Source organism: Myotis brandtii, unplaced genomic scaffold (genome assembly GCF_000412655.1).
Source record: "Myotis brandtii unplaced genomic scaffold, ASM41265v1 scaffold127, whole genome shotgun sequence".
NCBI classification, from domain to species: domain Eukaryota; kingdom Metazoa; phylum Chordata; class Mammalia; order Chiroptera; family Vespertilionidae; genus Myotis; species Myotis brandtii.
The window spans coordinates 2,599,940-2,614,468 of record NW_005354464.1 but is presented as its reverse complement, the minus strand read 5'-3'; the positions used below and the strand labels follow the sequence as shown (position 1 = coordinate 2,614,468).

At 35.7% G+C, this 14,529-nt stretch overlaps 1 protein-coding gene across 3 annotated transcripts in view; it reads right to left on the bottom strand.

Annotated features, from left to right (window-relative positions):
- ATP11B (ATPase, class VI, type 11B) overlaps positions 1-14,529 on the bottom strand; it is a 94,209-nt gene that overhangs the window by 21,067 nt on the left and 58,613 nt on the right. For all 3 annotated transcript variants that reach the window (XM_014534209.1, XM_014534210.1, XM_014534211.1), the window contains exons 21-27: positions 13,306-13,451; positions 10,708-10,767; positions 9,039-9,166; positions 7,437-7,575; positions 4,605-4,670; positions 3,986-4,089; positions 1,547-1,712 (exon numbers count right to left, since the gene is read on the bottom strand). In XM_014534209.1, coding sequence (XP_014389695.1) covers positions 1,547-1,712; positions 3,986-4,089; positions 4,605-4,670; positions 7,437-7,575; positions 9,039-9,166; positions 10,708-10,767; positions 13,306-13,451 — 809 coding nt within the window. The remainder of the gene's footprint in view (positions 1-1,546; positions 1,713-3,985; positions 4,090-4,604; positions 4,671-7,436; positions 7,576-9,038; positions 9,167-10,707; positions 10,768-13,305; positions 13,452-14,529) is intronic.

Sequence of the window (14,529 nt, the reverse complement as noted above, 5' to 3'; positions counted from 1 at the left end):
ATAAGAATAGTTTTTAAAGTGATGTCATTAATATATTTTGGTGAAACATAACTTTCTATAGACCAAAGGGGAAGACCAATGTGTAATCTTCATAAAGGTCTATAAAAAGTATAATAGGCAATTATTAAAAATATTCTTCTGTTACTGTAAATATTTATCTCTTAAGATTAAAAAAAGGTAGGTAAACTTTTCTGATATATATTTAAGTAATGGACTACAGAGTAGAAAAGTTTTTCCATACTGATATAAATATATGCATATGTAATCAGATTATGACAATTATTTAACCTTATTTGGAGATCAATTATCACAGAGCCACATCCTCATCATTCTTGTAATTATGTTTTTTTAAAAACTGATTTCAGAGAGATAGAAGAAAGGGAGGGGAAGAGAGGGGGGGAGGAAAGAAGGTAGGAAGGGAGAGAGTGAGATATATATTAATTTGTTGTTCCATTTATCTATGTATTGTTGGTTGTTTCTTGTATGTGCCCTGATAGAAGGCTAATTATGTTTTTACTGAGGACTTACTATATACAGGCCCAGGGTTACATGTTTTATATTCATCATCTCTAAGAATCATGTATGACAGTAGTTATTATTCTGATTTTACAGAGGAGGAAATTGAGGCTTAGGAAAATGACTTGATTAAAGGCACACATAAATGGTTAAAACAGCATCTGAATTAAGTTTGCCAGGCTTCGGGGGCCTATGCTGCTTCAATGGTGTTAAAATGTATATTGGTTAGAATTGAGTTACCAAAGCAAATAAAGGCTAAAGAAATGTTGATATGATCACTGAAATTAAAGCCAATGCTGCCCTGGCCGGTAGCTCAGTGGTTAGAGTGCCGGCCTAAGCACCAAAGGGTCACGGATTTGATTCCTGGTCAAGGGCATGTACCACTGTTGTAGATTGGATCCCAGGCCCTGGTTGGAGCACGTGTGGGAGGCAACCAATTGATGTGTCTCTCCCACATCGATGTTTTTTCTCTATTTCTCTCTCTTTCCCCTCCCTCCCACTCTCTCTAAAAATGGAAAAAATATCCTCAGGTGAGCATTCACAAAAAAGCACCACAAAACAAAACAAACAAAAACCCCAATGCACCACTTAGGAAGCCTAACTCAATCCTTACTTAGGGAATACATTCTATTTATAGAATATGTAACTAAATTTCCAAATTTAGATTTAAAAAATCCCAGTGTTTATTTCAGCATAAAAGCTAATTAGAATGTATTCTTGAGCCTATGGGTTCAATGCTATGGTATAGTAATAAGACAAATTAATCAGATAGAATTCTGGCTCATGTACAAGTCAAATATACAAACAAGGCACAGGCAACTAAATAGCTTCTATTTCTTAAGCATCTACTATGTCTCAGGAGTCATACAATTAACAGAAATAACTTTAAAAAGATCAGACTTAATATTTACACTGTAAAATGCTTAATACAGAAATGAGTAATTTATTTTCTGATATAAGCAAATTATAATGATAGCTATTCATTGTTAACGACCCCTAAATAAAAGATTTTGTATATAAAAATGGTTACCTGTGCCTTTTCAGTATTTGTAGGATGGAAATGTCTGTCAAATACTTTCTTCACAATATCAAGAAACAGACATATAACCACCATGAGGATTATAGCAAACCAAACAGAACCACTTGATAGGAGCTGAAAAAATACAAAGTACATATTCTGGGAGTCTGAAAATGGCCTGCAAAGAAAGGAAGCGGGATTAATAAAAGTAGAAACTGATAAGGGTTTCTTAAATAAAGTCATGTGGTTTTACATGTGCGTTTACAAACCCACTATATTTGCAGGTTTACGATTTAATTTGGAATACAAGTTTGGGATAACGTTCAAAATTTAGAACCAGTAATTAATTAAATCTATACTAACAAAAGGGTAATATGCTAATTAGACCAGATAGACCGGACGTCTTCCAGACAAAGCCATGGTGGTGGGGGCCGAGGCAGAGGTGTTTGGGGGCGATCATGCAGGCAGGGGAGCAGTTAGGGGCAATCAGCAGCAGGGGAGCAATTAGGGGTGATCAGGCCGGCAGGCAGGGGAGCAGTTAGGGGCAGATCAGGCTGGCAGGGGAGCAGTTAGGGGCAATCAGGCCAGCAGGGGAGCAGTTAGGGGTGATCAGGCCGGCAGGCAGAGGTGGTTAGGGGCAATCAGACAGGCAGGCAGAGGCAGTTAGGGGCGATCAAGCTGACAGGGGAGCAATTAGGAGCGATCAAGCCGGCAGGCAGGGGAGCAGTTAGGGGTGATCAGGCCAGCAGTGAAGCAGTTAGGGGTGATCAGTCAGACAAGGGAGCAGTTAGGGGCAATCAGGCCGGCAGGGGAGCAATTAGGGGCAATCAAGCTGGCAGGGGAACAGTGAGGGGCGATCAGGCTGGCAGGGGAGCAGTTAGAGGTGATCAGGCCAGCAGGGGAGCAGTTAGGGGCGATCAGGCTGGCAGGGGAGCATTTGGGGTGATCAGGCCGGCAGGGGAGCAGTTAGGGGTGATCAGGCAGGCAGGCAGTTAGTATGGAAAATAATCCTATATAATAGTATGGAAAATACTATGTCCAACTGCCGGTTTAGGCCCGATCCCACAGGGATCGGATATCCCCGAAGGGGTCCCGGATTGGAGAGGGTGCAGGCCGGACTGAGGGACCCCCGCCATGCACAAATTTCGTGCACTGGGCCTCTAGTAACTAATAAAATAAGACAGACTTTAATTATTAAAAATAAAATTCAATTTAATTACTTTCAATGACAACTATAGTTTTTATTAGGAAAGTGGCAAGTAGTTGACTAGATAACTCTTATCTTAGTAGGATATCAAAAGAATTACTTAGTAATACAGACTTAAGAGAGCAATAAACACAAGAAAAAGTATGCAATAAAATATTCTCTACTAAGCAATTAAAAGATCGACTATCCAAATCTTAGGTTGAAAAGTTCTACTTAGAGGTTCTTCTCTACAAATATATTTAAAAATGGGGAAACAGAGAAAGAAATGAAAAAAATAAAGAACATTAAAAACAAACATTATAAACAAAGTGTTATTCATAAGAGTATCCTTCTATGGTCCTAAGTGGAAGATAATTATTTAGTTAATCTAAGTTTTTTTGCTTATCTTCTATAATTTTTTGCCCAATACAGGGATCAAAGGCACAGCAGGCAAATGTATTATAAATTCTCCATATGAGACTTTAGTTGTTCATCACTTATAAAAGACTCTTAGAAGAGGCATTAATTTTTAATCTATCATAGTAGCTGAAAATATAATTGGTAATTTACCAATGAAGATGAAGCATACTATTTAGTTTTAACAGAAAAGTTGTCATTCATGAAAACTTAATGGCTCAATGTGACTTTATAGTATGTACATTAGTAAATAATTTAGAGAAAATATGGTTAGTGTTAAGGACATTAAGTGTGGAATAAAACAATTGGGGTTTAAATACTAGCTTTGTTCTTTTTTAACCTTTGGAATCTTGGGGGTCAGTTTCCATATAGAAAATATGGAGAGTATAAGATTATAGTGATGAATCAATGTAATATCTTAGGTAAAACACCTAGAACATAATATTCAGTAATTGTTAGTTTCTTTTTTACTCTATATCAGTAAGATCAACTGAAAGATGTAAATTTGTAGGACCTCAAGATTATTTGTTCAAAATAAAATCTATCACAACACAGGGGTGGGGCAAAAAAAGGTTTACAGTTGTGAATACACTAAAGTTTATTCTTCTAGAGGCCCGATGCACAAAATTCGTGCAAGGGGCTCGGCCCTCACAGCCCCTCACAGCCTGAGCCGGCCCTCGCAGCCCCGGCTTCATCCAGAAGGTCGTTCTGCTGTTCGGTTTAATTAGCATATTAGCTCTTTATTATATAGGATTATTTTCCATACTAATAACTGTAAACCTACTTTTTCCCACCCTGTATTTATTAGAGTTGAATCAATGTAATTAAAATACAATATAATCACTCACCAGAGAATCCCTCCATAAAACAAAGAAAATACAAAATAGAATATAATGGATCCCCAAGTAACAAAATGGTTGATCCAGGTCCAAAAATGAGTTTCCAAAGCCATCTAAAAGGAAAAAAATGTTTAAATCCTTAATACAAGTCTTTAACCTCCAAGATAAAAATCATGAATGAAATATATTAATTATAAGTGAGTAAGGTTCCTATGCCAAAGTTTCTTAGAAGATAAATATTAATGCAAGGATCCTAGTATGAAACTGAACAATTAAAGTTTATAATATTTTTTCTTCTGTGAGAAAAAAGCATTGAAATTTCATGAATATTTTCAACTCGATTGCCTGAAACAACTTGTGTTGTCATGTATTATATACAGAGAAGCAAAATTTCAGAGATGAGTACTGTGGGGTTAACCTTTATTGACCATAATAATCAGCAGAGGGTTTTCAAAATAATGAACTTAAAAAAAGATTTTTGACAAAAATGAATTATTAAATAGCAATCAGTAAAATTATTCATGACTAAAGAAGGAAAAAGGAAAAATATGCATCTATGGCTAAAGAAATTTAACTATGAATTATACATATACAAAGTGTGTTCATCTGTCTAATTTCTGTGCCATACCTTTACTGTGACTGTAATAAGCATTACTGTGAAGACCAAGGTGCCAAATGTCCAGTTACCAAACATCTAAACAGAAAGAATAAACCATTATTGCACTATGTGTCACCATGATGCTAAGTTGGTAGTAAAGCAGAAAGTAACTTCATTCTTTACTAAAAGCATTTGAATTATTTAAGCCAGTTACATTTGAAATCTATGACTAGATTAGTAAAGTTAAAGGAGTATGAGAAGAAACACCATAAGCATTACTATGTTTATTATTATTATCCATTGCATAACATTATCAGACTGAAAACCCAAGATGGGTTTGGAATTATGTAGCACAGACTGTTTTTATTTAGAACGATATAGTGACTGCTTCATTCCTGTCACACAGTAAAAGTGATAACAAAACCCTGTTTGATCACAATTATTTTTTATAACCATTCCAACCAGAAGTTACACCAGATAACTTGCCACTGTATTTCTGGACATGGCATAGACAGAGCAGGAAAAAAAACATTACACACAAAACCAATACCTGAAAGATAATGGCTAACAGAATTACTCCTCAAGGATTCCTTGTAAAAATGGTGATAATGTAAGTCAGAAAGTATTCCCCTGGGCTTTTTTTATAGTAAAAACTTACCTAATTTATTACAAATGCAGAATCCCCAAAGAATGTCAGGATTTAAGTTCCACAAATAAGAGCATAACTAGAAGTTTATGTTAACTTAGTTCATAAAGTAGTCATAGTCTTTACTATTGGTTTAAAAATTACTTAAAAGGCTCTGTTTTGTTATCACAGATTTCTAACAATTAGCATTTACTTGAAAAATTACTTAACATCTCTGTATCTCACTTTTTTCATTTGTAAAATGAGGGAAAATCTTATAGGTTTTTATAATTAGGGTCTGCAAAAAGGATAGGATGCCTGATAAACAGCAATCTATAAGTAATAGTTATCAACAATAAAATATCAATTAATATTCTTTTATTTAAGGGTATTAGGGGAGTTTATCGGTTAAAAGAATGAAAAGGCATAATGAATCCCTCCTTTTTCTGTTTTTATCATCTCTAGAAATTACCTGGAAATACTGAAAAACAGTGGGTCTCACTCTACTCAGCTCTTGGAGGAGTGCCAGTCTCCTCTTTCAGGGCTATGTGGACAGATATTAAATGCAGCCAGAGAACCTGTGCCTGGATGTGGTAATAACTGCACATGTCTTATCCCTCAGTACAGTATCTGGTTTTACAGGGGCCAGTTACATGGAATCTTTCTTAGAAGCAGAGCTTATTTAGGGCTTCTTCTTGCATTCAAGGCCCAGGGGAGCTATAAAAACACATTCACATGTTGCTGTTGTTTTTTTGTTTTTTTATGAAATTAGTAAAAGTAATGTATTTCAACTGCAATTAATCAGCTAAGACTACTGCATCTTTCCATTCTGACTTCCTCTTGAGTTGGTAATGAAGTGAGTGGCAGAAGGCATTTTGGGGATCTGGCTGAAGAGAAGTTAGTTGGGCTTATTATACTGGCTTGGGTTAAGTGGGACCTATTTGTATCAGTCAGTTATTTTCAAGTATACTTAAGCTTGTACTTGTATGTTCTTTTCCCCTTAAAGAAGGCCTGCCAAAATGTGTAAAGTTTAAACTCTACTAACCTTAGCTCTACCCCTGCTCAGAAGACACAGATGCTCAAAACACTTTCTATCACTATTTGCTTATTTTTTGGATAACTTCTTCTAACTGAATTTGTTACCTAATTATTTAATAAAGCCCAGTTAAAAAGGCTCATTCATTATTCATTTGTATACTCAGCAAATAGAAATTGAGTATCTATTATATGCCAAGTACCATTCTAGGCCTTGGGAATAAAGCAATGATAAGACAAAATTGCTGACCTCATGGAGTTTACACGTAGTGGAGGAGACAGATAAACAAACTAAAAATATATACCTTGAGGGACAGATTAGTGCTATGCAGAAATGTAAACGTACAGTAAGGGGCCAGTAAGTGATGAAAGGTGAAAGAGACAGCATTTTACGGGAGTGGGCTAGAAAGGCTTTCTTGAGCCAGTGATATTTCAGCAAACCATGTGAGAGAAAAGCATCCCAGAAGATAAACCGGAACAAATTGGTCTGTTCAAGTGACAAGAAAATCAGTGTGGCTTATAATAAAACACTAAATGATTTTGAGCAGATTAGATAGATGATCATATTCTCATTTCTAAAAGATCATGTGGACTGCTGTGTGAACAGCGGGAAGGGCAGAAAACTCTGTAGGGCTGCCTAAGCATACCAAAAAAATAATTCATGCAATTAAAAGCAAAAAAAAAACTAAACACTAAATCCTCATTTCTCATCTAAAAAGGGTGGGTCATAGTATCTCTCCAACAGATTTATTGTGAGGATTAATGGATATGGGGTACGTAAAGAGCTTAGCACAAAGTAAGCACTGAATAAACAGTAGCTATTACTAAAAACACAATTCTGGAGTGAACAGCAGCATGCAGGGGCATGAATATATCCCCTTGTATTTTTGAAGAGCAAAACTGCCTGGTACCCTGAGCTTCATATTAAGATTACATTGTATTGCCTTTTTGTTTTATTTTTGATTTGCATAAAATTTTATCAAGTAAAAAACGTTAAAACCTTTTTATAATTGCATTTTAATTTAATATCTGCAATTTCATAATTTAAATTGAGTTTCATTTTAATTTTTTTTATTTTATTGTTTAAGGTATTACAAATAGTAATACATATGTCTCCTTTTTTTCCCCCATTGACCTCCCCCCGTTATCAAAAACCAAATTAAATCAAACCATTAACAATTTTTAAAAACTATAAATTTTACCTGGCCATTTCCAAGCAGAGATATATCTTTCCCCATTAGAAAATAGGATCCAAAAAAGAAAATGAAGGCATGACTGAAACCCAGGATGGTCCAGTAAAGAAAATTTGTCATGCTTAGTTGACGGTTTTTACTAATGTCTCTGTACATTTTTTTTAAAAAAAGAGGAGAAAAAGGAACATATTAGGACTCATATTTATTATTTATCTAATCAATAGTCATTACAATCAAACCACTACTTGTAATAATATATAATTGCCTAACAACTTATAGGTCACACTAGAGGACTGGGGTTGTGCACCAGTGGGTCCCTCGGGCTGGCCTGGGGGAATTGGCCGAAACCGGCTCTCCGACATTCCTTGAGGGGTCCCGGATTTCGAGGGGGTGGTTCTCGGGTGACACACTCTGGAATCGGGCTCCCTCCTCTCTGGTTCTGGGTGCATCACCCGAGAACCACAGCTGCCAAGTCACCGCAGCTCAGCAGCTCCTGTGTTGAGCGTCTGCCCCTGGGTGGTCAGTGCACATCATAGCTATTGGTCGGACAGTCAAATGGTCACTTAGGCTTTTATACATATAGATAATACTTTCAAATTCATGTTCTCATTTGATAAAGAAATATGATATAGGCTAATATTTTAGTTTAATTGTAAAAAGTTGATTTATCTGTATTATATTCTGTTGTGAACATTCAGTCACTCTGCCATGATTGTTCTTTTTAATGGAGTCATTTGAGTTAGGTTCAGCACTGAGGCTCCCAATAGATTTCATGTCCATCAATAGCTATCAGAGAAAACCAATCTTTGCCAATCTTGGGTCAAGCCCAGTCCTAGATATCATGGGAAATCAAGGTTAAGTTTTTGCCATTTCTGGATAACTGAATGCCTCTATAAGAGTGGAGGTCAGATTAATGTGGAAATCAAACTGGTTCTGAGGAAAGTTCCACATCTCTGTGATTACTTGGTTCTGTGGAACCAGGACTTGGGCAGAGGATATGGGACAAGAATTAATGTCCCTAACCCTACATTTTAAATTGATTACTACTCATAAATTTGGCAATGCCTGAATATAAAAATCAGTATTTTAGAAACTCTAGAGCAGCCGTGGGCAAACTACGGCCCCGGATCCGGCCCGTTTGAAATGAATAAAACTAAAAAAAAAAAAAACCGTACCCTTTTTTGTAATGATGTTTACTTTGAATTTATATTAGTTCACACAAACACTCCATCCATGCTTTAGTTCCGGCTCTCCGGTCCAGTTTAAGAACCCATTGTGGCCCTCGAGTCAAAAAGTTTGCCCACCCCTGCTCTAGAGACAACCAATTACTGAATAACTTCATTTGTGCACATGAAATAAAATATTACTGGCTTACAACAGTAAATGCAAATTATACAACTGCTGCCTGATGCACTACTAAGATAAAAGTGTTCATTCCTAAAAACATTGGTAAAATTATTGTGTTCAACAATTATAAACCATACAACAACTAAAGTACTTTCCTTAATAAAGTATTAATCACCAAATATTTGCTTATTTTTAAAGTACTTTTAAAAACTGGTAACTTACAATCAGAAATGTTATGGACACTTAATACTGGAAAATACTTACCGATAGAGGGTGGGCTTGTTCTGTAATACATGAGGGTTTATATGCTGTTCCAGTAGACTATATATCAGAATAGGTAGGGAAGTAAAACAAATATTGTATAAAGTCAGGTACACGCTGTCATACAATGTCTAGAAAGAGAAATTGATTGGAATTTTGAGATTCTAAAGTATGTATTATTTATTATACTTATGCATATAAAAACAAAGAAGCATATGAAAATAAACAAAAATTATGTAGTTTTTTCCAATTTATACTAAAATCCATTTTAATAATCCCAATTTGTTTCTGACTTAAGCATTCACATATAATGTTCATAGATTTATATTTCTTGTAGAAATTGGAATATTTTATTATGCCAAATAATTCTGGAAATACAGTGATTTGTATCTACATTCCAGGATTCTCCACAATTTGGTCACTGTGATAAAATTTTACACAATTCTCCTACATGCTTCTAGGTTTCTTACTATTCTTTTGATATGTTACACATTTAGTTTTGCTTTCATGGTTTTGTCTTTGCATCTAAGTCCTACACTTCCTTTAAGGCATGATCCATGAAACTTTACACATTTATGATAGCTTTCTCTTCTAAACAGTCCTATGCGCTACAGGTAGTACTAATTTGTTTAGCACTTTGTCTATGCTTCACATATTGTTTTTATTGTTATTAATATTTTATCTTTAATTATACTGTAAACTCCCTGAAACTTAATCAAAATAGGTTAGTTCTCCTTGTCATATGCTCTTATAGCATTCTTTACTTCATTCAAGCAAGCAAACATTATTGGCAATCAATGCCTAAGGAGATATTTAGAATTTGAAGTTACGGATTGTAAACAGAGGAGAAAACAGTGAGTAAGGATAGAAAAAAATCATGAAAAACCTAAAATAATTAAGCTCTTGTTATTTCAATAAACTTAAACAAATGTCTTGATCAATTAGAGATGTATAGTGCGGTATGTGAAGAGGACACTCAATTAGTCAGAAGCAGTAGGTCCAAGTATGGTATAGTAATTATTAACTTAGCTATGAGAGCTTGGGCAAGTTACCGAGTCTCTGTGTATTTTAATTTCCTGTTTCATAAAGTAAGACAGAGTAGATCAGGAATGGGAAATATGTAACATGTGTATAGCTACTGCTAATCAAGAAAAGGGGTTTCCTTCTGAGCCTATGGCTTGAGAACCCCTTTCAATATAGTGCTCCTGGTAGTCCTGCCAATTATTTAATAAGCTTCTGAGATTAAACCTGTATGTCATCCCTAAACTCTACCACTAGGCAAGTAAGGTTCCTTCCAAATCTAAAAAAATTTATGAGTAAAAAAAAAAAAGAGGTAATACCCCCAACAATTTTCTGTCCCGGCTTGATATAGATTTTACAGAAATATTACATACACATAAGTTGAAAAATGTTACAAAATTATCTCAAACTGTTAAGTGTTAATACCCATTTTTAAAAAGTATCCAGAATTAAAATGTATTTTGGTATTAACACATTTCAAACTAAAAATCAGAATAAATGTTATGAATGCTATGCTGATTAAATACACTAATTAGAAAAGTTTTATCTAATTATAATAGGACTATGAAAAATTCCCACCAAGGATTTATCAAACACTGAATACACATAATTTATTCTGAAAGTATAAAAACAAAAGCTTCTATTTACTTACTTGTTGAGAAAACAAACAGTAGAACTGATATAAAAATTGGGGTGTGATAAAGCACACATTCTGAAAAACAAGATTAAATGGAAATAATTAAAATATTTAGGTCAAAAAGAAATTTTTTTTTAAATGACTAATGAGTCTAGAAACACAGTCTCCATTGATACGGAGAACAGAAGATCTGCCTGTAAGAACTTGTCCATATAAAACGGGAAAACAGAATTCCCATTTTATTAAAAAAATGTCTGAAAGTATTCCACACAGCACTGCAAATGTCAGAATAAAATGCTCTGAACTTGTATCACTGCCAAGCAATACCATAATTCTGAATTTATACCTTCCAATTATTATTTGATACTTTTCACATACAGTACAACAAGTAAGTTTTACTTCAACTTTGGGGTATAGTAGCTTTAAAATATTTAAAACAGAATAAATGGAACTGTCAAACATCTTTTGATTTCAATATACTTATGTCACAGCAAAACTATAAGCTAGGAAGAAAAACTGCCACCACCATTTATTAACAACTAGGATTCGTGCACCGGTGGGGTCCCTTGGCCTGGCTTGCGGGGATCAGGCCAAAACCAGCTCTCCAACATCCCCTGAGGGGTCCCGCATTGCGAGAGGATGGTTCACGGGTGACGCACGCTGGAATCGGGCTCCCTCTTCTCTGGTTCCAGGTGCATTACCAGAGAAACGCAGCTGCCAAGTCACCGCAGCTCGGCAGCTTCTGTGTTGAGCGTCTGCCCCCTGGTGGTCAGTGTGCATCATAGCTACCAGTCAGACGGTCGAATGGTTGCTTAGGCTTTTATATATACACTAGAGGCCCGGTGCATGAAATTCATGCACAAGGGTGGGGAGTTCCCTCAGCCCCGCCTGCACCCTCTCCAATCCAGGACCCCTCGGGGGATGTCCAACTGCCTCTCTCAATTGGGGACTGCTGGCTCCTAACCACTCGCCTGCCTGCCTGATTGCCCCTAACCCCTCTACTTGCCTGCCTGATCGCCCTTACCACCTCTGCCTGCCTGATCAACCCTAACCACCTCTGCCTGCCTGATCGCCCCTAACTGCTCCCTTGCTGGCCTGATCACCCCTAATCACCTCTGTCTCGCCCCACAACCGGGACCTAGGATTCCCTCCTCTGGTCAGTTGCAGGCACCTGGGACCCTGGCTTGGCCGCAGGCACCCAGGACCGAGGCCTCCTTCGCCCGGGCCGGCCACAGCCACAGGGTACTGTGAGCAGGCAGTTTCACCCAGGCCGCAGCTGTAGGCGCTGGCACCCGGGACCGCGGGGTGGGCGGCTTGTCCCTCTCCCGGGCTGTAGCCTGGTTGGTCCCCATTTCTCTCTCGCAAGCTCATTTGTGCCTGGCTGGTCCCCATTCCTCTCTCATAAGCTCATTTGTACCTGGCTGGTCCCCATTCCTCTCTCACGAGCTCATTTGTGTCTGGCTGATCCCCATTCCTCAGACCCAGTGTTGAGTGTCTGAGCCATTACGGTGTTACAGCATGAGGGCGTGATGACCATTTGCATATTAGCTCTTTATTATATAGGACTAGATATGCAATCTATCTGTGTTCTTTCATTGGCTTGCAGCTATTACTTAATTACAGGTATATAGGCAACATAGGATATTCTGGTGTATTAAATGTGTTGGTACTCAGGGGCTCTTAACATGAGTTCCACCAAATCCTACCTTCCTCAAAAGAGTCAAGAGACAGAACAGTACTTCAACAAAATTAGTTTCCTTGTAATCCTATGTATTTTATTTTGTGCATTTACAAGCCCTATACTGAGTAATTTATACATCTCACTTGATTACCTAATCGTCATTCATGACACAAAAAGATTTAGAACACCTGCTTGAAACCATCATATTGAAGTTAAATTAAAACTTACCACTGGTTCAAAACAAAATTACATCAAAGAAATCAAATTAATTTAGTTTAAATCTGTATAAAATAAAATGTAGCAATTTTAAGTGTAAATTTTTTAATGTGTTTTGACAAATTTATACACCTGTATAACCACCACCACAATCAAACTAGATTAACTTTTCTCTCATGCAAAATTTTCCATATTCCTTTCCAGTCAATTCTAAAACCTGCACCCTTGGCACCAGGCAACCCTTGATTTTCTTTCTCTCAGTACACATCAGATTCATGACTAATAATCAAAGTATATTCCATAAACTTATTTTATGGAAATGATTTTTAAGAACAACTGTTATGGGAACAATTTTTAAGAATAATTTGTATGGTGATGGTATTCCTTAAATTGAAGCCTCAACTTATTGTCAATAACTGATTCTAAAATATTTCCATGAGTCCGGCCAGTGTAGCTCAGCAGTTGAGCATCGACTCAGGAATCAAGAGGCCACTGGTTTGATTTTCAGTCAGGGCACATGCCCGGGTTGTAGGATCAATCCCTAGTAGGGGGCGTGCAGGAGGCAGACAATAGATGATGTTTCTCTCTCATCATTGATGTTTCTATCTCTCTCCCTCTCTCCCTTCCTCTCTCTCTAAAATCAATAAAAACATATTTAAAATAAATAAATAAATAAATAAATAAATAAATAAATAAAATATGTCCATGAAACTCACCTTATAAAAAAAATACTGTACAAGGGTAGCTATTCTAATGTAATAAAAGTGACCGTGAACAAAGAGCAACTTGGAGAGAAATTTAAATCTTGCTATTGCATAGTCACTGTTTCTTGCAGCTTGTCTTCCTTCTTTACCCATGATTCCTGCCAATAAAGGGGACAAAAAGGCAAATTCATTGATAACTGATAAGTACAATTTTCCCGATATATCTGTGAATATGTTAATTATAGCAGTTGAAGTTGGATTTAGGATCACTATATCCTAATATATAGTAGAGAGCAGATTTCCAAAAATTTGTTCTAAATCAAATATATAAATTAATAAAAACTACAATATATACTAGGCATGTAACATCAATTTTCAAAGGTTTAGAATGTAATATAAAATATAATTAATATAAAAATAATATTGAAAGTCCCGGATCTAATAAGAACATAAATTATACTAATAAGTTCAGAGTACTCGTTAATAGATTTCTAATGGGGAGGATGCTATAAAATAGCTTTAACTTCACTGAACATAAAAAATATCCAAGTTGAATAATTTGAACCTACCAAAAATGAGCAAGTTTGACTTCTTTAAATTTTTCATGCATAACTCAAACAAAATGATTTTTTAAAGTACACTATCATCTGAAATCAGTACATAATTTTATCTGATAAATGAGTACATTTTTTAGGTTATGATAATCTTTTAGTTTTCAAAACAGTTATTGCCAAGTTTACTTTTTAAATCTAGAAGCAGCTTTGAAAAATTATTTTTCAAAATTAAAAATTTTAATTTTTGTCATAAAAGGATCGAAATGTTTGAAAGTGTTATAGATAAAGACAACTATATTCACAGCATCTAGAAAAAAACCTATTTTTGGTATATATACTTTTAGGATTTTTCCTTCCACATATTCTATATGTCTGTACATTTATTATACATACAAATAAGTGTATAAAAAATGGGATTGTTTTGTAATCTACTTTTGTCTCTTAATATACTATTATGGACATTGTTTATAACATACGTCTTTGTCAACATATTCACATATTTTCTTCAAAGAAATTCTAGATGCATGACTGACAGGTCAACAGGCAAACGTTTATAATTTGACTCCCATAAACATCAAATAAGATAATTTACTAATCTATACCTTTACCAATTCCAGATTTTATCAATCTTTGTAATTTTTGTCACTCTGATAGGCAATATAAACTTGCATTCTTTAATTGT